Source organism: Neopelma chrysocephalum, unplaced genomic scaffold, assembly GCF_003984885.1.
Source record: "Neopelma chrysocephalum unplaced genomic scaffold, ASM398488v2 Primary Assembly neopelma1_76, whole genome shotgun sequence".
Classification (NCBI taxonomy): domain Eukaryota; kingdom Metazoa; phylum Chordata; class Aves; order Passeriformes; family Pipridae; genus Neopelma; species Neopelma chrysocephalum.
This window is the reverse complement of record NW_020897737.1, coordinates 14,269,740-14,297,561: the sequence shown is the minus strand read 5'-3', so window position 1 is coordinate 14,297,561 and position 27,822 is coordinate 14,269,740. Positions and strand designations below refer to the sequence as shown.

At 41.6% G+C, this 27,822-nt stretch overlaps 1 protein-coding gene across 1 annotated transcript in view; it reads left to right on the top strand.

Moving 5' to 3' along the window:
• Positions 1-27,822, top strand: part of UMODL1 (uromodulin like 1) — a 74,139-nt gene that overhangs the window by 493 nt on the left and 45,824 nt on the right. The window contains exon 2 of the mRNA XM_027689045.1: positions 24,853-25,095. Within this exon, the coding sequence (XP_027544846.1) occupies positions 24,918-25,095 (178 nt within the window). The 5' untranslated portion in view covers positions 24,853-24,917. The remainder of the gene's footprint in view (positions 1-24,852; positions 25,096-27,822) is intronic.

Below are 27,822 nucleotides of genomic sequence, written 5' to 3'. Positions count from 1 at the left end.
AGGATAGATATTAGGAAGAAATTCTTTGCTGGATACAGCAAAGATACTGGAACAGGTTGCCCAGGGGGGTTGTGGATGCCCCAACGCTGGAAGTGTTCAAGGCCAGATTGGATAAGGCCTTGAGTAAAATGGTCTAGTGGAAGGTGTTCCTGCCCATGGCAGGGGAGCTGGGACTAGATGATCTTTAAGGTCCCTTCCAACCCAAACCATTATCTGGTTCTCTGATTCTCTGTAGTTCTTACCTTAAACAGATGATTTGAGAAAATTTTGAATGTAATTCTCCAAGATTTTGTGATTCAAAAGGGCATAAGACTCAATCTGACTGCGTTTCATGATCAAGTCTGATTGACTTGTTATTAAAGTTTATGGATGCCTTATTTCCCTGTAGATCATATTTTTCTTGATTCTAATAAAATCTGGGCAAAGAATCCAGTTCTGTAGAAATATTTGGGGTTTAAGTTGTCTCTAAGTAGGATAGGTTTGTCAAAGGTACCACTCACAATTATTTGAATACAGTATTGTTCTTCAAGAATAGCTTGTTTATGAACACTTTTTCCAACATTTCTAATTTTAGGTGCTTTGATGGAGGGCTTAGTTTGGTGCATTTTTCATCCATATGTGTGTGGTTGCAGCTGTTATTACCAGATGCATGTTTGTTCAGTGTAAGGTTTGTTTTCCATTCTGAGTATCCAGTAACTACTCAGATTAACTTTTGATCATACTTGCCAACAAGCTTAATCACTGGAATTTTGTTAAAAACTGAGACCCTGCAAAGAATAGAATGCGAAGCAAACTATTAAAAAAAAAAAGGGTGATTATACATGGACTTTGTGAGAAATTTGCATGTAAAAACTAAAACACTTGCATGGGTTATACATGTAAGTATGAGAATTACTATCTTTTGTAGTGTAAATATTGCCCCAAAGGGCAAAGTTTGGTACTCTGAATAGTTCAGCTTTTTTAATGATAACATTTGTTTCACTTTCAATATAAAAATAGTTGGAATAAAATCATATCCTGGAGCTAGTCTGTCATTTTTTAGATCCATAGTTTCAGCCCTTTTTTGATGTAGAGACCCTACATTTTTTTTCAGTGAAGACCTTGTGTGATTAATTTAAATCTAATGACATCAGCTTATTTTCTTTTAGAGAGCCTTAGAAGTATCTCAGATGCCCTTAGGCAGTCCTATGTTAGCAGCTGAGAAACATTTTTGCAAAGAAGAGCATGGTTTTGAGGAAGGGGAGACACTAAAGAAAGAACAACACACCTCTGAAATTGCTTCATTGCAGTGGGGGAACATTGACAGAGATGTTAAAATTATGATCTTGGTACATTTTATTCAAGTTTTCTGTCCATATGGAGAGGTCTGTTCTGTACTTTGGTAGCCTTATGATTTCCCACTGCAGGATTCTTCCTCCTAGGCAGCGTGGCTTTTCCAACTCCAAAGTTCTCCTGTAGCTGCTGTAAAAGCAGGAACACACCACCCCAGGGAGAGGGTTATGCCTTCCTTGTTTCCTACCAGAACCTCTAGAACTATTATTGCCAAGGACATATTGCAGAGGGAGGTAATTAGTCTCTCAGAAACTGCCTCCTTGCTCAGCTGGCCCTGAAAATCTTATCAGTGGAGCAAATGCTAATGCTGAGGAGCACATTGTGGCTGTGATCCTGTTCCTTCAGATACCAGCTTCTATTCCAGAACTTCTGGGATGTGGAGCACTGGGATCATAGGGGACACTTGAATGAACCCATTCCTTTCATCCACTGTTGAGTGCAGCAGATGTTTCTCGGAACTCCAGAGCTCTAAGCTTTACTGATTCCAAATATTCTGCCAAAACTTAACAACTTGCCAAAATACAAGCAACAGAATTTTCTACCATCTCCTCACTGCTGACAGCTGTGCATGGAAAAGGGTGCCTGAATTTTTACGTTTTTTTTTTCCTTTTTTTTTCTATTTCTAATATATTCATATGACACCTCCCATAACAAATTCTAGCAGGTAAAAAGGAATTTTACTTTTTCTAGTTGAAAAGTCTCACTTGGCACAAAAGTATGGGCACTTCTCAGTATTCAGAGAGACAACCAGGCAGTGAGATAAACATTGAGAATATTACAAAAGTAACAGTGTTTCCATTACTGATGTGGTGCAAGGTAAACAGACAAGACTCTTCCTGAAGATTTACATTTCTTACCAGGGAAATAACTATAAAACAATCAAATGTAAAACTGTCTTCATTCCTGGTATTGCAGTTTCTGAGTGCCAAGTCTTGTGCTTTTTTAGCTGTCACCCTCATTCTTCTGCAAATAGCACAATCTAGTTAATATTTTCCACTTGGAGTTCACATGCAACAGCTCAAACAGTTTCAGATAAATGCTGCAAGACAGAGACAAGCTGCATGGTAATATTAATCCAGCAAACTGTTAAGTATTAGTAAACACATACCTACTTAAAAAGGTGATTGTTCCACAGGTCAGGCAGTGACTCAGAGAAAAATACTACAGGTATTCAGGTGTATGTTCTCTAAGTGGTTCAGATGGTCATGGTTACCATGTTTTTTATTTACAAAAACAATATATCTTCATTTGCAAATAATGAAGGATTTCAAATTCGTGTATACTTCTAAAAAGCAACGTTGATAAAAAGCTGCAGGAGCAACTGAAATAGAAAATCTGTCCCAGTGCAGCAGACAGGGTTAAATTCCATGTTAGCAGTTTTCACAGCTCTGCGTAACTTCAGCTGGAGTTTGGTGTCTGTGCCTTCTAAAATTAAAATCCCGAGTATTCTGATTACAGTGGAAGTGTGTAAGAATATTAAAAAGTGGCTTTGGTTTCCTAGTTACAAGTGTGTTCATCCCAGCTCATTATTTTAGACAAATAGCATGTGAAGAAATTCAGGATGAAGCAAACGGAGAGATGGATGATATGGGAAGCATTTTCAATAATTCTGTCCAGACAATAAGTCTAAGTAAGGAAAAGCAAAGAAAACTGAAGTGTCTGGTGCTTGTTATGAAATAAAGGGAAGCTCATGCTTTTGTTCATGTTCAGCAAAGTTTATTTTCAGGAAGAATAAATGGAATGATACTGCAAAATTTTGCCTTAGTACAATAATTCTGTTTATTGTCCTGTTTTCCTGTAAATGTGGCTTGAAGGATCAAGTTTCTCAATAGAAAGCAGGGCTACAGCATCAGTTCTTTAGAATTTTATATAAGTAAATCAGGGAGAGCACCAAAGAACTATTAGTGCTATGGTATATTTTAAAAGTGAGCTTGATGTTTTAATTCCTCAGTGTCAGTCAGGCAGTTTGGCCTCAGAAAACAATCTTCTGGGGTTGGACATTACACAGAGATGGACAGCAATTTACAGAGTTGCAGCAAGATCATTTGTGTTTGTGCATTGCTAAGATGCTGGAGAAATGTGGTGTACATTGAGTAGATTATTTTTCTTTTCAGTAATTGTATCCAAACGTTAGAGATGATTTGTGGTAAGTTCTCATCAAGTAAAAAGTACAAAAGTTAGGAAGTAAATCTATTGGCTTCCTGAAAAAAATGGTGTCTGAGTTTCTTTGTTTCACCAAATAGTGCCAGAAGTGTTTGGTTTTAGATGGTATTTTTTGGGTTGTGCATGTACTATACCCAAGGGTGCTGTTGTGTCACCAGGTCATTTCATTTATGATGTTAACATGCTGGTTCTGAGGCCACAAAATGTGCATGTCGAGGAGAGGTTGCAATTTATAACAACTTTAAACTTATTCTCGTGCCTTTCTGTGCACTCCAAAGACGTGACCACAACGTGCTTCCAGGCAGTGAGCACAGAAGTTCTGCCCTGTGACAACTGAGGGTCAGCTTTGTGCCTCTGTGGCCTGTGCAGTCTTACAGATGTCACATCTGCACTGATTTATTCATTACTGAGTGGAAAGCTCAAGTGGCGGACCAAAAATAACCAAGATACCAAATTAGTGATGTCTTTATGTTCAGCCTACTGACTGAATTTATTGTCGATTCTGTGCTGTGAAATCACATTCTTTGCATGACGAGTTCAGACCCAAAACAAAATGGGGATTTATTTAGTAGATGTTGCTCTGCAGTTCCGAAGGACAGAAACAGAGCACTGGAAGAGGCCTTTTCGCCTGACCTGCTTTGCTGTCAATTTAACGCTCTTCCCCCCCCCAGTTCCCTGTGGCAGTTCATTATATTGGAGCCAGTGATACATGGACATGAGAGAGGCCGATTTCCTCTCCAGCACCAGCGTCCTGCTGGGAGCTGGGAGCAGCTTCAATGTGTTATATTCCAGGGATTTGAATGCTGAATGTGAAGAGGAAAAATTTGGCCGTGGCGTTACACAGTCGGCTTCTCCTCTCTCAATTACACAAATGTTACTCTCTCCAATGTAATTGTCTTAGTTGTGTTCACAGAGGTCATAGTTCTAGATCACATGTGACCAGTGTAGCTAGAATAGGTCCTGGAGAGCCCCAGGACAAGTGTTTCTGTTTGAAAACAGCCCTGATGGTAAAATCGCACGCATAAGCTGCACTGTTTTGTTTACCAGACTCCTCATGGTCTGATGACTTCTTACAGCATCTCCCTTGGTCTTGTTATGGACCTTCTTGGGGGAAAAAAACCCCACTACCTGAAAAACAAAAAAAGAAAAGGTCTAATGGATAGAGCTGCCCAGAGTTTTAGTCAAAGTTTGAAGTCTCTTACCAGGAATCCTCACTTCACATCAGGGTTGGAAAGAGCCAGGGTCACGAGATGGAAATGACAGAAAGGAGGACCTCAGAACTCTGCAGTTCTCCAGCCTGAGCTAGGGCTGTGTGGTGGTGGAAGTGCTGCACCTGTCTCAGTGCACCATATCTAAGCATCAGTTTTGCTGCAGCTGTGGGCTTCCACCTCACACTTAATGTAGATTTTTGGGCAGACTGCAGTGAAGCCTCAGCATTATGCTCCGTGTGGTGTGTTGCCACAGGACACTGTGATCTGATGTTTCTCTGTGCAAATTACAAAGCTAATCAGAATAACTCCAAGAAGGATAAAGATAAATGGGCAAATCTGGCTTTAAGCTTTTTTATTTTTTGTACTTTGTGATATTTGTTTGTGTGAAACATTATTACCTGTACTGCACATACGAGAAGACATTGCACTAGCTGTGATAGCTGATGGCTCAGAACTATAGAAATCGTAAGCTTGCATTGGACCTTGAGGTGAAACTGCCTGCAAGGTTATGCAAGTATATTTTGATGCTGAATTAAAAGATTATGGCACTTATCTGGCCAATTAATGGCTAATTAAAGCACTGAAAATACTGAGAGTCTCACAGTGGCACAGAAGGACCCACTGTTGCACTTCAGTGTATGTGACTCTTGTTTCTTAAAGTCTCCTCCTATTTCCAAAGTAGCACAAAGTTGTATTAAAGTTGTCTTTAAATACAAAAGGGAAGTTGGAGAGAACCCAAGGAAAATACAAATTTCTCTTTGTACGTGGGTGATGGAGGTAGCTGAAGTGGGAAAAGGCAGAAGGTGTCATATGCCAGGATGGCATATCAGGGAATTGCTGCTGGAACCTGACACACAGGAGACATCAGCATTTTCCAGGCTGCTACTGGAGTATTTGAGATATCTGACCCCTGTAGTCTTGTCAGTGGACTCTGGACCTACTGAAGGGGCATATTTGTTCCCAGGAATCTGCAGAAACCTGTGATGTGGAACAGGAATTCTCTCCTCTCCGGCAGGCCACTCAGCTGCCTGGATATGGGGTTTCCCCCCTTTAAACAGGACATTTTTTCATTTAAATTAGGGCTGTAAATGTTCTGTGAATATGTGAAGGCTCTCTCTGCATTGGAAAATGATTCCCCACTGCTTCCCAACTGCTGCAGACCTGTATTGCACCGAGAGCTGGTCTGTTCTCATTTTATTTATTAGGACAACGCTGACCTGGAAGAGAGAAAATGAGAGGGGATTCTGTAATTCATTACATATTTGACATCTTATTTTAAAAAGCTGATAAATTGATTTTTAATTTATTTTATATCCTTAACTGGCAGTGTCACTCTTGGAGGTGGGCTGGCATGTGTGATACTTCGGGTGTTCTCTGGCTTTTGTGGCTGAGACCTGCAGAAGGGCAGACCTGTCCATTTTAGCTTGTAATAAATAAATTCTCCATTGTACCTGGATAAAGCTGTAGCAACCAACACTGTCTTATGGTTTCTGTTGGCCAAACATTTTTGAAAGATTATGCCTGGAATTATTTTGCTGTAAAAGCTAAAATGACACACTTTCTTCCCTTCTGTGTTTCATCATTCCCTCTATTTTAGGTCAGATGATTCATCTCTGCATTACTGTTTCTGCATTTCCATTGCCTTAATTGGGTCTTTTGGAGTTATCACAGTCTATATAGAATTGTCAATGCTATTTCTAACAACATACAGATTTGTTACCTCCCTGCTTGTCTTCGTTCCTCCCTTCCATGCCAAGGAGGGTTGGAACTATAAGATCTTTAAGATCCCTTCCAACCCAAACCATTCTGCGATTCTGTGATCCCTCTCTTCCTCCTTCATCTCTCTTCTCTGCTTTCCCTGATCCCCCCTCCTGACCTCCCTCAGTCACAGGTGGTTTCTTTCTTCCTGTCTTTACTGCACCACAGCTTTTCAGGGATGAGCTGGAGGGTTTCTCTCACTCTCCTGCTAAAAGGTGACTTGTTTTCTTTAGCCATGATTAGCTCAGAGGAAAGTCCTCATGACTTTTTGTGCTGTTTTAAGGTACAGCCAGGTATCTACAAAAAACCCTTGCAGGCAAAGGATGTCAGGAGATGTCCTGGGCCAGCACATTTATTGAGAATTTCAGATACTACATCAGTGGTTATTAATACTCATTTTTAGCAGGAGGACCCAGTGCCCGGACATTGCTTTTCTTCCCATTATGAGCTTTTCCCACCAAGGTTTAACAGTTTACCACTGGCCACCTAAAACTGAAAAATCTGGCTGGAATTTAGCCAGTGGTGAACAAAATAAAATACTACTAAGGATGGTGAACATCAAAGTGTTTAATACTTAAAAGTGCCATCTATGATGCCTTATTGTTCCTAGATTTGTATTCAAAGGTGGTGTGTGCATTTACAGTTTGAAGGAAGCGTTTGAGAAGGAAGCGTTTGAAAAGGAAGCAGTTTGTCATTATTACTGACATGGAAACTTTCTGTTTGGGATTTTAAAATCCTGAAATTAAAGAGGACTATTAATTATAATCATGCAATACGTCTCTGCAATTAAACAGTACACAAAGCCCTTCATTAACCCTGCACTGAATTTGTAGATTCTGGTAGATCTTTGCCTTTTCTGCTCACTTGAAAGACCTGAACCTTTCAAAATCATCTCCTCTCCTATGAAAACTTAGGAAACCAATGAGCATTTGGTCTCAAAATATTTTAAGCAAAAAAGAGGTGATTAAAGTTTCCAGTTTGGGATCTGTAACTTCAAGAAAGACGGAAAAAGAAGGTTATTTTAACAGCAAGGATTATTAAGCACTTGAAAAATTTGCTGAGGGTCATGGTGGCTTCCCTGTCATCAAGACTGGGTCCCTGTCTGGAGGTTGTGCCACAGCTGGTACATGTGTCCAGCGTGTTCCCACAGGTATGGTGCTGTGTCCAGAGCCTGGGGGAACATTTCAGCAGGGAATTTGCCCCCCCAGATCTTCTTGAAGCTCCAAATGCGGCAGCCTGGAGGATAATGCTGAGTGTGCGCAGCCAAACTCTTAATTCCTTCTGAGCTGCATCCTGATTGTTGTCACTCAATAGCTACAGAGTTTAGTGAACTACAGAGATCTGAGTTTTTCAAACTGCTGAAATTTCTGGACATCTGTTTAGCTTCAATTATGGGCTCACTGGAATAAAACCCAGGCAAAACTTTGCCTTGTGTCACTAACGGGTGACCTAAAAATAATAAATTCAGGGCATTCTCTCAAGATACAGCAATAATTTCCTGTTGCCTGGCAATGTCTCCGGCACTGAACACAGAACTGGGAGTTTATTTTATGATGCTGTGCAGAAAAATTTGTTTACAGTTTTCCACTGTGATTCCCCCAAGAGGAAGAACCCGTGGCTCATACAGCGAGAGCAAACATTAATGACACCTTCTATTCATCTTGGCAAATTTATGACCAAGTTTCTGTTCCTCTTTATGTATTTCCATAAATATTTACTGACAGACTTGTCTTTTCTTGAATTCATCCCACTTATTTTCAGTGGGAATTAGCTGGAACTTACTCTAAACAGCTTATTATGGCATAATTTAAATTTTAGTTTGTTTTAAAGTACTTCTTTTCAAATAACCCTGCCTTCACATGGCATGCAAAAATATTTTTACATTTCTTCAAGGAGGACTAAGGAACTTTCTAATGCATTTCTAGATGACATTTTATTACCCATACAGTTTGCTTGGTATGGTTTAAAGGGAACCTTATACAGGCATGATGTGCTGTGCTTGATAGAGGAACGTGAAGACTGAAATTTCATAGTATCCTTCAGGCAAATAAGCTGCTGCATCCACTCCTGAACAAAAGTATTTACTGTCACTTGTAGGACTGGGATATTTTTGTGACTTAGTGCAGCCCTAGCAATAAAAAGGACAAGTTGAGTGATTTTGTTCTCCTGGAATATACTGCTAAGAGCAGGACAGGAACCTCCATGGTTTCGTGGGCTGGGATAAGTTTTTCCTGTGACCTGGGAACACAGACCCAATGTGTGCCTTCAGTCTGCATTTTTTGGGCAATACATAACTGGAAATAGGCTTGTATGAACTGACTCCATGCAGAAAGTCATGAAATAAATCTTGCAGAGACATTTCAATGACAGCCGCAGTGGATCTCTTGCCCATTTAGAAAGCAAATCCGTGCTAAAATCACCAGTTTCAAATACTTTGAGTTTCTCCTCTCCATTGGTATTTTAACATTTGGTCAGTCCCTCTGATAACTGTAAATCCCCAAATCTCCTTTTTTGGTCAATTCTATCAGAGACGATCCTGCTGATGAAAGGAGAGCTAATCAAAATTAGGCTTAGCTGGTGATGAGCTCAACAGATCAAGTGAGATTTTGTTCTTGTTTTTCTTTTGTTTACATGGTAACTGCCTCTTTCCTTTTCCTGTACAAATGGATGTCATTTAGCATAGCTGAGATGTGCTGCCCTTTATTTGCCAGAAGAAGTTTCTAATAATTGAGCCACTTGACTTTTCAATGCAAACAAGTATTAATATGCTGCCAGTTGAACTCTGTGGCATGTCAAGAGCACCCTGTCACTCCTACCTCCTAAAAATACTGAATTCTTTTGTTCCTCTAGGAGAGGTGACGAAGTTGTCCAAATCCTCAAAATTCACTGTTTGAGTCACATATTTTCTTTGTAGCATCTTGATGGTTTTAAGAATAATCACAGCAGCAGCTTCTTTTCATAGCACTGGAAAAGTAAATCAGACATCAAACTGATCCTAACTCAGGCTATCAAACGCTTTTTGAAGGGAACAGATTTTGAACTGATCCTTAAGCACGGGAAAACAAAATAAGTTTCGTTTGTTTTCATAGCAGCTAACTGTGTAATGTGATTTAGCTTGAATGCAGAGGCCTGGAAGGAATAAACAAGTTAATAAGGTGCTGTGGGACTTGCCTTTATGGTGCACATGTAAAGACTTGTTAAGGATAGAGGCTTAAACTGAACTGATGGATAAAAGCTTCTGGAGGGTGTTTACAACATCGAGCTTAAGCGCCCAATGTGTAGGGAGCGTTTCTCTCCTCACTGATTGCACACAGTTGCAAACTACTGCTTCTATTTCTTTCTTCCTTTTTTTTTTAATCCTTTGCCTCATCTACCTGTACCAGAACTGTTCCTTCCTTGTCACATTTGCTTTCTGTCTAAATTGTGATGCTTAAAGAGTGAAATAATCATGGTTGATAAATGGGTTTTTCAAGATCAAGTCTCAACAGGCTTATACAGTTCCATCACTTTTAATTTAAATATTAAGTGTTGAATCAAATACAATTCCACTTGCAATAGTTGTATCTTTGCATGAGCACGAGTATGTTTACACACTTATATATGCTTTTTTGTACCTGAATGTATTTGTTTATGTATACAAAGCACATATTTGTGTATGAATATAGAGAAGTATGTATATAAACATAGTTGTGTATAGTGGCAGAGATGTGTTAAGGAACAAACCCAAGCAAAAGATTCATCTGCATTCAGTATTCAGACTGACAGAAATGTAAAAGGGGAAAGACAGAAGAGGACCTAAAAGTAAATTAGATGAAAAAGACCTTTCTGTTTAGATAATCTTTAGTGCTCTTTGTAGGAATGTGGAAGAGATTTTTGAAGTGGACACTGAGCTATGTGCATAACCCTTACCCTTTTGGGAAAACAGTCCTCTCAAATCTATTTTTAGACAACTCTAGGCTGAAAATCAGCCCATTTTGTTAGGGACTAAGTAGTTGCATAATGTAGGCACATGACTCTTCAGAATTTAGATGTTCGCTTTTAAAAAAAGAAGATGAACTTCCCATTTTTGCACTTGGGCAGCAAAAGGAAAGGGAACACCAGTACTGGTGGAATTTGCCTTTACCTCCTCTTGATCAGGTCTCGGTGTTTCGGCAGCATCTCACAAGCAAAACTGTTCTGACTAATCCTTCTTTTCTCTGCCTCAAGGATCAGAGAATTACGCAGAGCCCAGTTTTCCAGGTGCGCATCACCCTTTGTTCCAAATTAAACTCCAGGTAACTTGCTGAGTGTTTGGCTGCTTCCTGGCACTTGCTGTGGATCTTCAGAGTGCAAAACTGCCCCGGCCGTGCCATTTTTGATGTGGAAATGCTGCTTTAGTTGCGGATCATACGGTAAATCCTTTCTTACTGGACCCTTGTTACATAGAGATATATTTGTTACCATGAGGATACTTTTCTGTGTCCTTCCACAGCATGAGGTTTCCACCTTGCTGGTAAGGAAGCGTACTCACCACATCCTGAGGAAGCCTCAAATTCCAGCACTGACATCAGGATGATTTTCTCAGACTGATGATTAAGGTTCTACCCATCTGCTGCTGTTTATAAGCCCTTGGGGCTCATCATGTGAACTTTTCCAGTGCCCAAAGTTGTGTTAAGTGTTCTTGTCTCTCTTGCTTCTGGAAGGACAAGGTCTATCAAAACCAGATCTTTTACAAGCAGGGAATGATGTTGCCCTTCAATGTTTTTCCTCCTGCTTAGAAACAGGGGCATATAGGCAAAGCATTCATCTACTCTTGTCATCAGCTGAGCTTTAGCCTTCTTATTGAAGAAAGAAATTGCAGCTAAGGCATGGAAGTTTTGTAGACTGTCCTAAAGCCTTTTGTGACTTTGCCAGTGGGTCCCAGTCCATCCATCCCATGAGATCTCTGAGAAGAAAAGAACAGAGAACCAAGAAAAAATGTGCTAGATACTACCCTATTTCATTTGCCTCCCACTTTTTAAGACATGCACACACGTTCTCTTATCTCTCATTAAACTGATTTTGCCGATGCACATAATTGTATCAGCAGTGCTGCCTTTTGGGGAAGGCTGACACACCCTGGGCTCCCACCCTTCCATGGGAATTTGAAGCATTAGGTTGGTTTGTGAGCTCCATTTCTGACATAGGATAATATTGAGTAGTTTTTAGAATATGATAGAAATTAATTACAAGGATGGAGAGGGATGGAATATGTGTGCTGATATTTATACTTGGCATTTAGCAATAAATGAATGTTAATTATGACAAAACCCATGTTCTCATCATCCTGCAGTGGTAGCATTACCGTTATTGTATCCATAAACTGAAATTCCTATCTTTTTCAGCTGCAAATAACAAAGAAAACCCTCCCTGTCCCAGAGCTTTTGCAGTCCAAATATCACAAAGGACAGGGTTATGTGCCTCCTTAACCAAAGCCAGATGTTTGATTTCAAGGAGGGAATTAAAATCTATTTTCACTTGGGATTTTTTCTCATGCAGAGGGTCAGCATGGGAGAAAGCACGCAGGAAGTTTCCCTACTGGCATTTGTGCTAATTAAGGGTGCAGAACAGATTCAGTAAATAACCCACTGTTTTCACAAGCCAATAAACATTTTGAAAAGCATCTCCTTTTGAGCTTTAAATATCAACTCTCAATATCTGGCAAAATATCTGTTGTGGTGGGGTTTTTTTAGTTAAATAGAGTGAGATAATTTTAGTTGGGGTTTTTGTGGTCTGAAGACTGGAAGGAGAGGAAAAAATCAAGAAAATGGTTTTCCTCCTTTCTTACAGTGCATGGCCACGTATTCCTCTTCACCTGAGAATGCCAAAACCTGGTGTGTGAAATCTCTTTGCAATCCAAACACTGAACCTCCCTGCCAGGCTCTCCCTCCTTTTTCCTCATTAGGTTTGCAAAGAAGGTGATCGATCGTTTCTTTTATGGATTACCAAGCCAGTGATGCAATATATAATCTTTATTCCAAAGCATTTGCGTTTCAACTTCTCCTTTCAGCACTGTGGTATCATAAAGAAACTGCCAGTGTTTGTGTCAGCAGTTGATGCTGTTGGGAGGTGGGAATGATTCTCTTTTCCTGAGTACCTGGAGATTCCGACAGTGCTGTCTCACCGAGGCAGGGGCTGCACGTAGGAGAGGGTGTAGAAAGAGCAGCACTTTTCCTGGCATCAGAAGTGGAAACATCAGCGCTGAGAAATTCCTCGGAGACAGAGCCTGGTTCTTCTCCAGCATAACGAAAAAATCATGTTCTGGGGATGGAGGATTCCTTCTGCCTGCACGGTCCGGTGAGGTGACTCCCTTGTGGGACACCTGGGGGCTGATATTAGACTTCCCCTCTCCCATTACTTAATTCACAGGTACTGATGGAATAAGTCCTGCTGGTGTGCTGGAAAACACTGTGCAAGCTGGAGCTCTGCCCTCCTCTGTTTAAGCAAAAGCTTCAACTCAACAGATGCTTCAGATGACAGAAGTCACTCGGTGGGCGAAGCCATGGCGAATTTGTACGTGTCAAAATGCAGAGTCAGAGCAGGATTGGAGTAGCCTCCTGCTGCTGAGTAATTCTGGGGGTGGATTAGCCTGGCAGTGCCTTCTGGGCAAGGCTGGATGTTTGCTCAGACTTGGCTTGTTTCTGGCAGACACCTGGTGCAGGGGTTCTAACAAGTAGTTTGCAATCTTTATTTGGGGGGAGGGTGTGAGCAAAGGCGTGGAAAACCCAGAGATCCCTTGATTTTAATCACACAGATGATTCATAATCAATCTCAAAGCAGAAATAATTTTGAAACAGCATTTATGGTGCACAGCAGGCCAGGATTTTCTTAAAAAAAAAAAAAGAGAGAGAAGAAAAAAGGAAAGCATTTCCTCACTGTACGCAGTGAGATCACCAGTGAATTTTCTGTTTGTGCAGAATTCCTCAGAGATTTGAGCTCATAACTTGTCTAGTCATTACCATTCTGGCAGAAAGATTAAAACTCTAATTCTTTTCCTTGCAGCACAAGCTTCCCTGTACCCCAAACTGCCGTTTCATATTGTCTTTAATCATTTGTTGCTTTAGTCATCTGTTGTTTTTCTGCCCACTTAAAAAGCTCCTTGTCTCCTTTGTACTTAGCAAGCCAGTGTTTGTTCTGGGTTGATCACAATTAAAGGTATTAATGGGGAGGAAAAAAAGAAACAAAGCACCTCCCCAGAACAACTTTGTTCCTTCTTCTAATCAAACCTACTGAAGTGATTGTACCCTCTAACCAGGTTAAAATGTGCTGGGTTTTCACAAACCTTTACTGATTCCTCACTCAGTATTCACACAGTCGTAGAGAGGTGCCATCCCATACTTTTTCCATGTTGGATGTTCCCTTACTCCAGTGTTTCTGCTTTGAAAGGCTCCTCCTCCTTCATGAGCTGCTCTGTATTCATTTGAGCTGGCTCAGGAGCCCACAGAAACAAGGTGCCTTTAGGTCCTTTAAAGTGAGAAGCTTCCTGTAAGCATTTAAATTTAATGCATTGATAAAAGATCTTACACAAATTGTGAAATACTTTTCTGGGGTTTGGACTGTAGATTTGTTTCTGCATCAATGTAGACAAATTTCTCATCAGAACCATGTACTCAGGTCTGTGTGTGTATCTCTGTAACTCTTAGGTGGACGTGAGGGCTAAATCTTGTGTTGACTAACAGTGAAAAGAGGATTGTGTGTTTTGGTTGGTTTATTTTGTGCCTCAAATCTGGTTACTAGAGGTGGGTTTTGCATCCGTGTGCAAGAGATGGATTCACAAAGGGAAGTGCCAGTTGCCTGCACAGTCTTTTGTCCTTCACATCTGTATCTCAACTGTACGTTGGATGGGTTTAGGAGGGATAAAAAGCGTGAAGTCATCCTTTTTCCAAAAGGAGTACCAAGTACCTTCAGCCAAAAATGGGTTACAGGCAGCAGCACAGGCAAAAGCCAGTGAAGCAGGGCCAAATCTGTGGGCTGGTGTTTGCAAGATGTTGCTGTTCTTGAGCCTTGTGACATTGGGTCAGCAGGGAAGCGTGAGGTCGATGTAACCCATGGGGGATGTTAAGCAGGAGACCCTCTGACTTTTCTCCCAAGTAAATCTCCATAGCAAAGGTTTGCCCAGGCTGCTTTCCTTCAGAGCTGCCTGGGTTTAGAGTTAAAACCAGGAAGAACGCTGCAAAATGTCTCAGATGGGATTTACTCCCCTGCGGCGCCGCTAAATCATGGATGAGGTGTGATTGAGTCTCATCTGGTACCCAGCTCATGTGTTGGGAATGGGACCCTGCTGTCAAAGCCCTGGAGCAAACAAGAGCTTCTCTGTGCTGGGATTGCACAACCAGCTCCCCATCAGAGGAGCAGGGCCAGCAGAGGTTCAGCATGACCTCCGCCTGACTCATATTTTTTCCTCCCGTTACGAATAAGAACTTTTTCCTCGTGAGTCACTTTAAAACAGTTTGTGAGTGTTCAGGGAAAGAACAAAACCCGAAGATTTTCCTGAGGAACAGTTTGTTGGTGAGACAGAACAAATCACTGGATACTGTCAGGGACTGTTCTGCTTGCACAGCTCAGCTAATGAGCTCCTAGGGCTGTAAGTGGATTTTTTACTGTCATTTGTGCCCCTTCATTTAAATGCATTTTTCTCTGAAGTGCATCAGTGAAAAACACAAATGTTACTATTCCACTTTTTGGATATATGTCTGAAGCTCAGGGAAACAAGGACCCCTTCAAAAAATTGCCAGTTTAGTTGTTGTCCATCCTAACATCGGCCTAGGATACACTGGCAAATCAGTGCTTTTTCTCTTCTCTCTTTTTTCTCAAGTAACATAAGCAAAAGCATATTTATTAGTATTGTAGCTGTGACTCTTACAAGGTCTGAAACACTGAGATTTCTGCCCCCTCCCATCCCCATGGCTTCATTGCAGGGCCAAATTCCACCCATGTAACTCACCTGTGGCAGCACTAGAGGTCTGTGGGAGCACCAGGGAATCCAAGTCTCTGGAATCATGGACTGGCACTTTAACTCTGAGAACTGAATAGTTAAGGTTTCTGAGAAGTTCCATTCTCTGCAGGGAGTAGACATTGAGGTGTCCATTAGAATCTTAGAATCATAGAATCAGCATAGATTAATTTTCAGAATTGGGAATATGTTTGTATCCTGATGGCAGGAATGATTTATTTTGTTTTGTATTTGGCTGCAAAAAGGTCAGTTCAGGCTGAGTCAGACTGTTCCTCTCTTCTAACACCTTTTGGCCCTGCTGACTGATTTAAGCCAGTTTTGACAGACCAGCAGAAGGCTCAGACAATCAAGTTTCTGTAGGATTCACAAAGATCAGGAACGTAGAAGAGGAAAGAAACCTTAGCACTGCCTTGCTAAGGGAAAGACTGGTTTGAGCTCAGCCCTTGCTAAACATCTGAAATGTCACAGCAAGAGTGGTTTTTAAGACTGCCTGAGACAAAATTCACTGGGAGCCACAGGCATCAGAGAATGCAGTCAGGAGGCAGAAACCAGATGGAAACCAATTCTCATATGAATTTTCTGTCACCTTCATTGGCAGCAGGGTTTTGCCTTTGCCTTCCTGACCTGGATTGGTTCATTTCCTCCTGGTCAGATCCTCAGGATTGGTGGCACCTCCATCTATTCCCACAGAATGCTGTGGCCACAGCCTGGGCTTTGTCAGGTTGACAGGCTGTAATCAGACTGAAATTGTGGGAGCCTGGGTGAGGTGTCTGGGAGAAACTTACTGACAGCTGCTCGTTTTGAGGGGTTTTCGAGTGACCTGCAGGTCAAGGGAGGTGATTCTGCCCTCTGCCCTTGTGAGACCCCACCTGCACTGCTGACTCCAGCTCTGGGGTCCACAACATAAGCAAGGTGTGGAGCTGTTGGAGCAGGTCCAAAGTTGGCCACGAAGATGATCAGGGGGATGGAACACCCCTCCCATGAAGACAGGTTGAGAAAAATGGGGCTGTGCAGCCTGGAGAAGAGAAGGGTTTGGGGAGACCTTAAAGCCCTTTCCAGTGCCTAAAGGGGGTTTATAAAAAGGAGGGAGAGGGACTTTTTATATGACCAAATAGTGACAGGACAAGGGGCAATGTTTTTAAACTGAAGAAGGGCAGGTTTAGGTTAGATATTAGAAAGAAATTATTTACTCTGAGGGTGGTGAGGCCCTGGCACAGGTTGCCCAGAGAAGCTGTGGCTGCCCCTGGATCCCTGGAAGTGTTCAAGGCCAGGCTGGATGGCGCTTGGAGCAACCTGGTGTATGGAAGATGTCCCTGCCCATGGCAGGGGGGTGGGACTGGATGATCTTTAAGGTCCCTTCCAGCCCAAACCATTCTATGATTCCATGATTCTATGATTCTAGGTTAATTGATTTAATGGTTCTCAAGCTTTAGGTCCTGTACACCTATGGGAAGCCAAGCTGGCTTCTGAAGCATAGAAGAGTTTTTGTTATATTTCCAATTAGCTCAAATCCATAGTCCTGTTTCCCTCATGCAGATCAGTCTGTCCTGAAATGTCATGATCATTTTCTGCATCTGAAATAGTGATTACTTTATAGGCAAAATAAGACAAAGGAAAAAAAGAAATATTCCAGCAACTGACCTTTCTGTGTCAAACCCTTGTCTAAAGAAGATCCAGATCTTCTAAGTGACTAATTAAATCAAAAGTGAATCTGTCTAAAGAAATAAATGCCTAAAAAGTATGATGAGAAAGCTGTCAGCCACAATATTTCAATTACTGATAGTACACTCCAGGAGAGTCAAATCCCATCTCTAAAAATCTTCTTCTTCATCCTGTAATGTTATCCACAAATGGATTTTTATGTGGCTTTTATTGGCACAGCCCTTCCTTGTATAAATTGCAAACTTTAGATCAATCCAGACATTACAAACCTAACTGCAGCAAGTAAAAAAACAACAGAGCCAGGAGAACTGATCAGCTCAGGATGACTGTGCCAGGAGGACAGTGATGAGCTCCTTCCAGAGTGGAGTCCAGCTGCCTTCCAGCACCACACAGCCAGGGCTTTTTTCCCCTCTGAACATCTTCTCCATTCCTCCCTCCGTTGTCCTTCCTCACCACCAAAGCAGGATTGAGAAAATTTTCACAGAATCATTCAGTTTGGAAAAGACCTCCAAGATCATCGAGTCCACCCTGTGCCCAATCCCCACCTTGTCCCCCAGCCCAGAGCACTGAATGCCACTGCCAGTCCTTTCTTGGACACCTCCAGGGGTGGGGACTCCACCACCTCCCTGGGCAGCCCCTTCCGATGTTTAACAACCCTTTACATGAAGAAATTCACGTGACTTCTGTATCCATTTCTCGCTTGGATTAAACACCCACTGACTTCAATGAAATTTTTGTTTGAAAAAGGGGGTTCTGCATGTTCTGTATTTAGGAACTGTTTCACTCACTACTGCAATGAAGTTGCAACTCCCTGTTGGTTGCCTCGCCCTGAACTGGCTGCTACAGCTGCCAGCCATAAGACTTGAGCTGTGAATATGCAAAGTTCTATCCGTGTTTTTTCAGAGTCTTAAGGATGAACAGGCAAACTTGAGTCTTTCAGAACGGGGATGTTCATCCTTTACTGCAATTTAGAAGGTCATACTTCAGTCACAGAAGTCCTCAGTGATGAATGTGATAAAATTTGTTTTAGAACTAGCTCTGGAAAGCAGCAACTGCTTAAGACATATGGCAACCCTATCCAGCAATTTAGGACTGTAAGTGGGAGACTCCAGATGCAATCCAACTCAGATGCCAGTCTGGCATTACCTATATCTGAAATTGGCCAGGACACACGCTTCTTACAGAAGGTGTCAAGTAATTTCTAAGGGCTAAAGACCTTTTTTTTTTTTGTGAGTGCTAGCTGAAAAATTTAAATCGAGATTTTTTTCCAGAAAATTTAGGTTGTTGAAAAAAACCCCACTAGATCATGAAGAGAATTGTTTCTATTCGAACACTGAATTTCATTGAATTGAGTCCTCATTTTTACAACAATTTATCTGTTAGTGGGGTTTTTAAGTCAGATGACATCCCCTGTACAGCCTACAGCCAGAGTCTTCCCTGTGCAGACAGGAGATGTAAGAGGTGCACATTGGAATATACCCTGGCAAGACATCCTGGTGCGTGCAGGAAAAGGAGAGCTAAGATGAACATTCTCCTTTGACAGAGCAGAAATGTTTCCAAACCAAAACATACATTTGGGGGGTTTTTGGTTTGTTTGGTTTTGTTTTGTTTTTTGGTTTTTTTGTGTGTGTGTTTTTTTTTTTTTAATTTTGTTTTGTTTTGGTTTTTTTTTTGTTTGTTTGGTTTGGTGGGTTTTTTTGGGATTAGTTTGTTTGCTTAGTTGTTGTGTTTTGTTTTATTTATATTGTTTTGTTTTATTTATTTTGTTTTGTTTTGTTTATTTTGTTCTGTTTTCGTTTATTCATTTTATTTTGTTTTGTTTATTTTGTTCTGTTTTGTTTTATTTTTTTTGAGGGTTTTGTTTTGTTTTGTTATGTTTTTAATTGAAATGTTCTCCAGTAGCCATTTTTCCATTTTTTAAAGAAAATTTCTGTGCAAGGGTAATTTTCCTTTATTTTTCTTCTTCCCTTTTTTTTTTTTAACCCTCTGATGAGCTTGATATTTGATTTTCCAGACCAGAAGAACATCTCACAAGTGCCTCAATGCTACAGAGAGCTCTGGCTGTGCCCTCTGACGGATGATTGGAACCATCCTGAGACTCCTCTGTTGGCACCACGTATTCTGCAGGGCCCCAGGTCTCCCACCTCTTGAGTGTCAACACAGTGATGGCCCAGCAGCATTTTACAAAAGTGATATTACTGATATTCTGAACGTACACAAATAAGAGTCTGTGATTCCAGACCCCTCACACCTGGCTCTTTCATCCTCATAAAATTGTCTGCAATACTGGGATATCTATTTAAGTGCTGCTCTTCACAGTTTGCCTCAGCTCCAAGATTTGTACCTGTGATTTTTCCATACTTAGTGTTGGCTCCTCCAAAAATACCACACTGTGTTTACTCCTTTTCTTTGCGTCAGCCAAGTGACACTGCACTGAAGTTACTGTCGTGTGTTGTAAAGCTGGAGGCACATCTCTCTTGGGAATGTGCCTTCAGGATTTACACAACAAAAAAAAAAGGATTTTGGTTTCTGAAATCTGATTCATGCCCTGCTTAATAAGGCTCTTGATTACCTGGCATTGCTCTGGTTTACGGGATGCTGAAATGAGGAGCACAATGACAGCAACTGGTGAAACACCTTAAATTCAGGAATAAACATCGACGTAGATATTTTATTTCATTTCACTTTTAGTTTGTTTTCAAGGTACAGAATTAAAGACCTTCAAAGTAGAATCACATGAAGTGTGGACAGAAACTGAATTCCAGGTGCATGTATCTGACGTTTGAGGTATGTCACTCTTGTTGGGTGTCAAAGGTGCGAGAGGGAATAAGTTCTCTGAAGGATAAACATGGACTAAACCAGCAGTTTTGAAATGCCTTTTCCTCAAAGCCAGGCTGAGGGGGAGCCAAGCTGAACAGGCAGAAGAGGCAGGTTCCCTGGGGAGAGTGTGAAGGAGAGAGAACAGGCAAAATTCCCCCTGGATGCTCTTTGTTTCTGTTGCCGGGAGTTATCACCCACCTGCAAAAGGGAACAGAACAGAGCACCTTTTTCCCTGATCCAAAAGCCTTACATGTAAGGACAGTCAGGCTCTACCACCTTGGAAACAAAGCCACAAGAAGGATTTGTCCAGGATGGGCACTACAATGGCTGGGATCACTCTTATTTCTGTTCTCATCCTCTGGGCAGCCACACAGCAGGGAAGTGGGGATGAGGTTACAGGTGAGTGATGCAAAAACTGGTCAGAGGACCACGGCTGTTATATGGACAGCTTAGTTTGGAGGTGGGATGGCTCTTTGTTTTAAATAAACCAACCAAGGTGGCCACTCTCTGGAGAGCTGGCAATGTCTCAGCGACCATTTAAGAATCCCTGATTGATAATTAAACAAAGAAAATCTAACCCAGCGAAAATACAACCTTTGCCCCCTACTCTTCATCCCCAGGCAAAATCCTTCCCTTTGTGCCAGAAATGAATGAGTAGAATTCCTGCTTTGTCTTCAAGAACATGCAAATTTTTATGAAAATTGTCTTTAAAATAAACTTTCAGAGAAAATGAGGTAGCAATGTACCTGGCAAACTCCTAGAGATGCATAAAATGAAGCATATTATAAAATTAAATAGAAGACATGCTTAACTTTCATCTGTGGTATGGGATGTGATTTGGAAAAACCTAACCCAATTGTTAGGTTGTAGCTGCTAAATGAACTCCTAATTTGCTCTTCATTTCTGGTTTGATTTATTTAGATGAGAAAAGATCGTGATTTTTGGCTGCTTTTTGTTGCATATTTTTGCTTAAGTGGTTTAGTGAGTCTCAGTTAAATATAAACCATATTTCTTAGAACCCTGCAGACTTTTCTGTTATTCTGTCCAAGTCACAGCTGAAAAAAAGGCTTTCACAGGTTAGGGGCCAGCAGAACCCCCATTCTAATACAATTAAAATAAATTGTGTTGACTTTAAAAAGAATTTGGACTACACAGAAAAATCAAGCTCTTAATCCATTTTTCTTCATGTTTTGGAGCCTTTGCCTTTTAAAGCTGAGCTTGAATCTGCCCTCTGGGAACCTTTTCCAACAGATGACTTTTGAGGTTACATCAAGATAAGAAAAGGGCTTGTCTTTGGCTCTTGCTGTTCTCCAGCAAGACAAAATTTTGCAGATCCCAGCTCACAGTGGCTTTTCTGGCACTTGAGCAGTGAAGTTTCTAGAACTGCAGCTGTATCTGTGTCATAAATGCTATCAAGCGTTCTTTATTGCTGTTTTTTGACCCTGGTTTCAGTTCTGATCTGGGTTTGACCTTGAGTTATAAGCAACCTACTCCTATGCAGCCTTTTCTCTCAGGCTTTATTTGCTTCTATTAATAAAATATTTGCTTTAATTGTTTCTGCTCTTGCTTAACGCAAAAAAATTAATGCTCTTCCTGACAGTGCTGAAAGCTGGTGGTTTCTGAGACACAAAACTGAAGGCCAGAGATGATAAGTGTAACACAGCCCTACTGACATCAGGTGTCTGCCTTCTCCTGCTTTGGGATTGACTTCAGCTCTGAGTCTCTGGAAACAGCAGCCAGTGCATTTTAATTCCATTTGATTGTGCCATAATCCCATAGATGGGAGCAATGAGAGCAGAAAGCCAATTTGCTAAAGAGCCCAAATTGATCCAAGCCACATTGCTCAGCAGCAAACTGCTGTCAGCAAATAATTGAACTCTCTGAGTGTCAAAGCTTGTTTTAAACTGTATGGAAGTGATGGATGATGCCAAAGTTGGTCGTGCTGCAACTTTCCCTGCCACCTTCAGCCCAAACTCTTCCAACAGGGCATCTTTTTGTACCACTAGAGCTGTATCTCAAATCTTCTCTTTTGGCTTTGGCAGCCTCATTCTATATCTAGCGTATATATATACACACACACACATATATATATACTTAGTATCAATGTTTAAGTTTGAAATATGATTTCATATCTGCTCTGACAGCTGTGGCTTCTAATTATAAACTGTGTCTAATTCTACACCATTTTATTCTCAGTTTCATACCTGTGTTTATGTTGCACATTGCTGTAGAGACTAAGCCAGCTCAGCTGACACTGGAATTTTTAGCTTTCCAGTGCTCAGCTCTGCATGGACAACAGGAATCCTCTGTGCTCTCCTTCCTCAGTTGTTCCCTTCCAGTCCCTGCTTTGCTCCTACCATGCTATACATGTGCTCTGTGGAAATGGAGGGATGAGGAACAAGGCTGAAGTCTTCTTCCTACTCTCCTCTAACATAATAACAGTCTGATTCTCTAATACATGAAGTGTTTGGGGTTTTTTTCTCATTTTCATAGAATAAAATTTGTCCCACTCCTTCTGCTTTCCCTGGTCACCAATAGATGCTTATGCCCTTTTTCTAGAGAAAGGTTATACCCACAGTGATTTAAGTGTTCTCTCCATTCCACTCTGGTTATTTAGCCATTCGGGTCCCAAACTAATGAAGAAAAAAAAAAGGCAAAAAAGCTGAAACAAGATTTATTTTCCACCCCCCCTATACCTACAAGCCTAGAAGCATTTGCAGGGATAGGTATTCTTGGAGCACTCTTAACACATGGCAAGGGAATGTTTTCTAAAACGCAGTCACAGCTCCCTGTTTCTTATCAGACACTTTTGCCTCATGTGAAGTGTTGATCCATCAAATGCACTGGATAAAAAGCAGCATAAAAATCAGATCTCTGATTTCTGCCCCAGAACCCACATTTGTTTTCTTTTCTCTTTTCTCCCAGATGGATATCCCAAAATTATCTGGGGAGGGAGGCCACTTTGCTTTCCCTGGCTCGCTTCACCCTCCATTCCCCCCTGCGCAGCCACAGCTGGGAATGGGCTTTCCCAGTCCTGGTCAGACCTCCATCCCAGCCTCTGGGGTCCTCTCCTGGCTCAGGCTGGGTGTGGGTTTCAGCCTCACACCTGGGGACAGTCTGGGTGTCTTCCTACCCCTCATGACTTTTTCCTTTCAAGCTCTTCTTAAGGACAAGCTCTGGTGCTTTTTAGGGATGTGAAGACCTTCCAGCCTCTGCCTCTGGATCTTGCTTCAGGGACTGGACCCAGAGGTGCCCTGCTTGAGGCTGGGGAGGAGGAAGAAGCAGGGAGTGGGATTTCCAGCTATGCCCTTACTGTCAATATTTTCCTGCTGACCTGCTCTAAGCAGCAGCACAGATTGCCTGGAGCCTGCCAGGAATTCTCTTGCTCCCACACGTGCTCCCTGTAGCACAACCCGGCGTCAAACTCTGCCTTTTGCTGCAGAAGGAAGGCACAGAGGGGTTGGGCAGAGCAGGGCTGGGCTCCCAGGGGCCGAATTTAGGTACCATACCTATTCCATGTTTTATTCTGGACTGTCCCTGTGGTCATCCTGTCCAAAACTTTTTTATCAGTCCTGCTCAAATTGTGCATCTATCTTTTGTTTAGCCGGAAAGCTAAACGTGATAAAAGCACAGATTCCCAAGAGCCTGACAATTCCTGAATTGTTTTCATATGTTTCATCTTTTCAGGCAGCAGTGTACAAATAAGAGAAGCTGTAAATATTTTAATTGTGTGTCTTTTGTGTATACTGTGTTAGCTTCAGCCTGTCTGTTGGCCGACCCTGGTGCCCTCAGAGCTCTCAGAAAAGAAAATAACCCTGCTATATTTGAATCTCTGCAGCTAATTCATGTTTATCCTTATTAAAGTTTCTTTTGCTTTGTCTGAAGGATGATGCAGGCATTTTAATTCTATCCGATCGGTTTCCCAAATGGGACACAGAGTGACTCAGCCCCTCTGGCTTCTATAATATCTCATTAGGAGCCAGCCTGATGTCTGTGACATGACTGTAGGTTGCTTACTGCTAATTCTTAAACTCCATCTGGATCTGTTGCTGTTGTTGATGTTTCTCTGCGTTGTTTGATGTTGCTTTTTTTTTTTTAATCCCCGTTCCTGTTCATGTATTTCAGTTTTAAGTAAAACATGTAACAAGTTCACCCCTCATCACGAATGGTTTCAGAACTCTGGAAAATGAGTCCCGTTCCCAGACCTGCGCGAAATGATGTAGTTAATGACCTTATCACTGGCTTTGTTCATACTGAAGTCAATGAACCATTGCAGGTCTAAAGGCCTGATCTAACAAGGTCTGCAACAAATGCAGAGAGGCAGCACAGGAGCTCCATGAATACCTTCTGTGACAGATACCTGAAAGTCCCTCCCAATGATGTACGAGTACCCAGTTTTAGCCTGGAGTGATGTCTGAAGGATGTCTTATTCCAGACATCTACTGTGACTCATCTGCCCATGAGTTCCCCTCATTCCCTTTATAGCCAGAGGAGAGCAATGAACACTTTGGCATCATTAGGCTGGAGTGGACATGTGAAGTACTTGGATGACTCTGGTCTGGAAGTGCCTATTTTGTTCTACTATTTTCCATTAACATATGCTAATTTCCTTTCCATTGTCTTGAGTTAAATTGCCCTTTTTCTGCTTTGTTCCTGAAGGCACCAAGAACTCTTTGACTTTTCTGGCAATCTGCATCCTTTGATGACCAAAGTGATGCCTATGACAAGCAGTCACTACTAATTCTTTCTCCTGTCTCTTTTTTGAGATGATGTTCTTCCTAACATCAGCTTTCCTGGAAATCATTCATCTGTATTGGTTCTGTCACTGCTTTCTCATAACACTGTTTTCAACTAGATACTCGCAGGGAACGGGTGCTCCAGAGTGACAAGTTAATGCTGATCCCTTTCTTCCCTCTTTTTATTTTTCTTCCCTAGAAAAAGGCCTCTCTTTGCTAGGGTACCATCTGTGCAACTATACCCTGACCAAAAATGTGTTTAAAATGGTTGCCTACCAAAAGTCCTATGAGAGAAACACGTCCTGTGGAGGATGGATACCGTGGATGGTGTGTCCCCGGACGTACTATAAAACAAAATATCATAGCATTGAAGTCCCTGAAACCATCACACTCACAGATTGCTGTGAAGGATATGAACAAGTTGGTCTCTACTGCTCTCTAGGTAAGTTTTGGTCAGATTAAGAGTTGAAATAATTGCTGCTTGTGGAAGAGCATTTGTCCTGTTCTGGGACATAGGTTCCTGTTCACTGGAACCAGTGAGTCTGCAAAAACATAGAGTAAACTTTGTCCAACAAGGTAAGGAGTAGATATGAAAGACTAAAGTTCCTGATTCTTGCTTTTTGCCACAAATTCACTAAAGTTCCAGGGGATCCTGAAGAAGGGACCCCCTTGCTACCCCCCCCAGGGGCTCCTTACCTGTCCTGGTTCAGGCCAATATCCCTGACCAAGTGCAATAACTCCCCTGTGCCTGGTGCAGTGTCTGTTCTGAGCCTGTTTCCATTTAAATGGGGAGCTTTCTTGTCAGAAGTAATCCAGGATGCACTTAGGATAACATCTCCTTTGATTTGAAGCAGGATCTGTTCCCAGACAGAATGCAAACCCAATTTTGGTTTAAATTTAAAACAACCTGTGACCTCAGGGCAAGTCAGTACCAAATGCTTTCCAATCAAAACTACACTAGGGCCCATTTTCTCCTTGGTTACCTGCGACTCTGGGGGAGGTCTGAAAACTGGTGAACCTTTTGGTGGATCTGATCTAACTTCTGAGAGTTAACAAGGCCCTACTCAGGAAGACAACCATCTTTGTCTCAAGATGGAAGCTTGTTCCCCTTCCCACATCAGGGCTACCAGCTGTCAACAAGAAATTCCCAGTTTTATTAGAACTTGGGATGTAGATGGAAGAGATTCCTTGGGGAACAGGAACTTCTTTTTTTTTTAATGGATAAAGTTACATGCTTTTGAGCTGAATGGGCATCTTGGATTAGCTGGGCCAGCATTGAACTGTTCTGTCATGCAGAAAAGTTCTGCAGGACATAATTTAGTCTCCTATTTTCAGCGTGACATCGCATTTTCTCCATGTTCCCTTTTCAGTATGGACCTGGGCACTTACACAGTCACACACTGCAACAGCAGATTGCAAAGGAAAGGTCCTATTGCAGCTCTGGCCCTTGTTTTGGGTCATGAGACTTGGGTGACTCAGATCTGTGGGAATGTCCCCAAACCTGCTCCTGCACCAGATCATATAACGTGGCATGAGAGGGTATGAGCCATACATCCTGTCATGGGACCTGTCAAGAGCAATGTGTTCATCCTACTTTTAAGCTGCTTCAGGGCTTTGGAAAAAGAACCTCCCAGCAATTTTTTTCCAGGTGTTTTCTCAACAGTAGTAGAATATCATGTCTAGCAGGAAAGTGCTTTTAAAAGAAAGATGGGAACACAGTTGTTGTGTTTTACTTGTTCCTAAAATTATTTGCTATAGAAGAGAAATTAAAGCATAAATAAAGAGACATGATTCTTAATTTACTGCATCCTCCTGCTGGTTGGCTCTGTGGCTGTTGTGGAGTGTCAACCAGGGCAAAATTTGGCCTGCAGGTTACTGTGTGTCCAGGCAGCCTTGTCAGACTGGCAAAGGACCCATTGTTGGTCATCTGCCTTTTCCAAATATCAGTTCCACACTGGAGAAAATCTCCAGTACGTCTAATTATTGTTGAAAAATTATTTCAGTAAGGTCTTTTTGTTATAAACACATGTGCATTCATGTGTGCATGCATGAGTCAAATGACAAGACTGAGAGGCAATCACAGAAAATGGCCTCAATTCTGTAGTGCAAGGAAAGAGCTGTGCCAGCTAAATGTGGAAGAGTCACTTGCTAGTTGTGGCTATCACAGTTTGCACAAGAAACTCAGGTGTTTTGAAACTCTGAAAATCAAGACCATCTTCTTGTCTGGGGAAAAAAAAAAGCATCCTGGAAACACTTAAAATATTTTTTTCCTAGCATAATTCTATGTCTTTTAGAGGCATATCTAAGGATATTTTGGACTTGAGAGCTGTTGATGGGTTTGTTTCATCTAAAAGGAGCAAATCTGTACATCTCCTGTAAACCTTGCAGAATTTCCACTCTACCCTTACCACGTTGCTGATGGGCACTCTGGGCAGGTTTGTTCATGAAATACTGTGCTCACCTTGACTCTTTTTCCTGTCAAAGTTAATCTGTGAATATTTTAAACCGTAGAAGGATTTGAATGGCTTCTAGGTGATTTCCGTGTTTACATTATTCCGGTATCTTTGCTTTTCAGGGCATTAGTCATAATTTCTGTGAATGGTAATGCACTGTCTAGACACAGTCTTAAATAAATGATGAGAAGAGAAACTGGAACTGCTGAAATTACTGCACAGCATGCTGTTGAACTACCGTTATTCTTTCCTTGACGTTATCCATGCTGTCATGCTCTTCATCCTGCTAGGAGTGGAAAGGTCTCCATGACCTTTCCCAGCAACCTGCTCCTGGCCACTCCTCACCTTTTCTTCCTAGAAGAAAACATTTAACCCTGCCTAAGATATGGCAGGCCCTGCTTTTCTTACTTCTTTAATGATGGGAAAAAATACCTACATTGTCAAATGACTTTGTAGTTCTCACTAGTTGCCCATCTATCCATTGGGACAGCATTAGAGATGCGCACATAAATGACTTCAACATTTTTAAATAACAACTGAAAAGTGAATTATCTAAAAGTTAGGAAGTGCTAGAATTAATTCCAAAGGTGGAATTAAATGAAACAACCTTTGTTTTCTCTCTTTGGGCCTATGAAGATTAATAAACTCTTTTAATTACCTAATCCAGCTCTGCTGTGCCCCGAGGACCACATTTCCATGTGGTGCCCAGGGGTGAT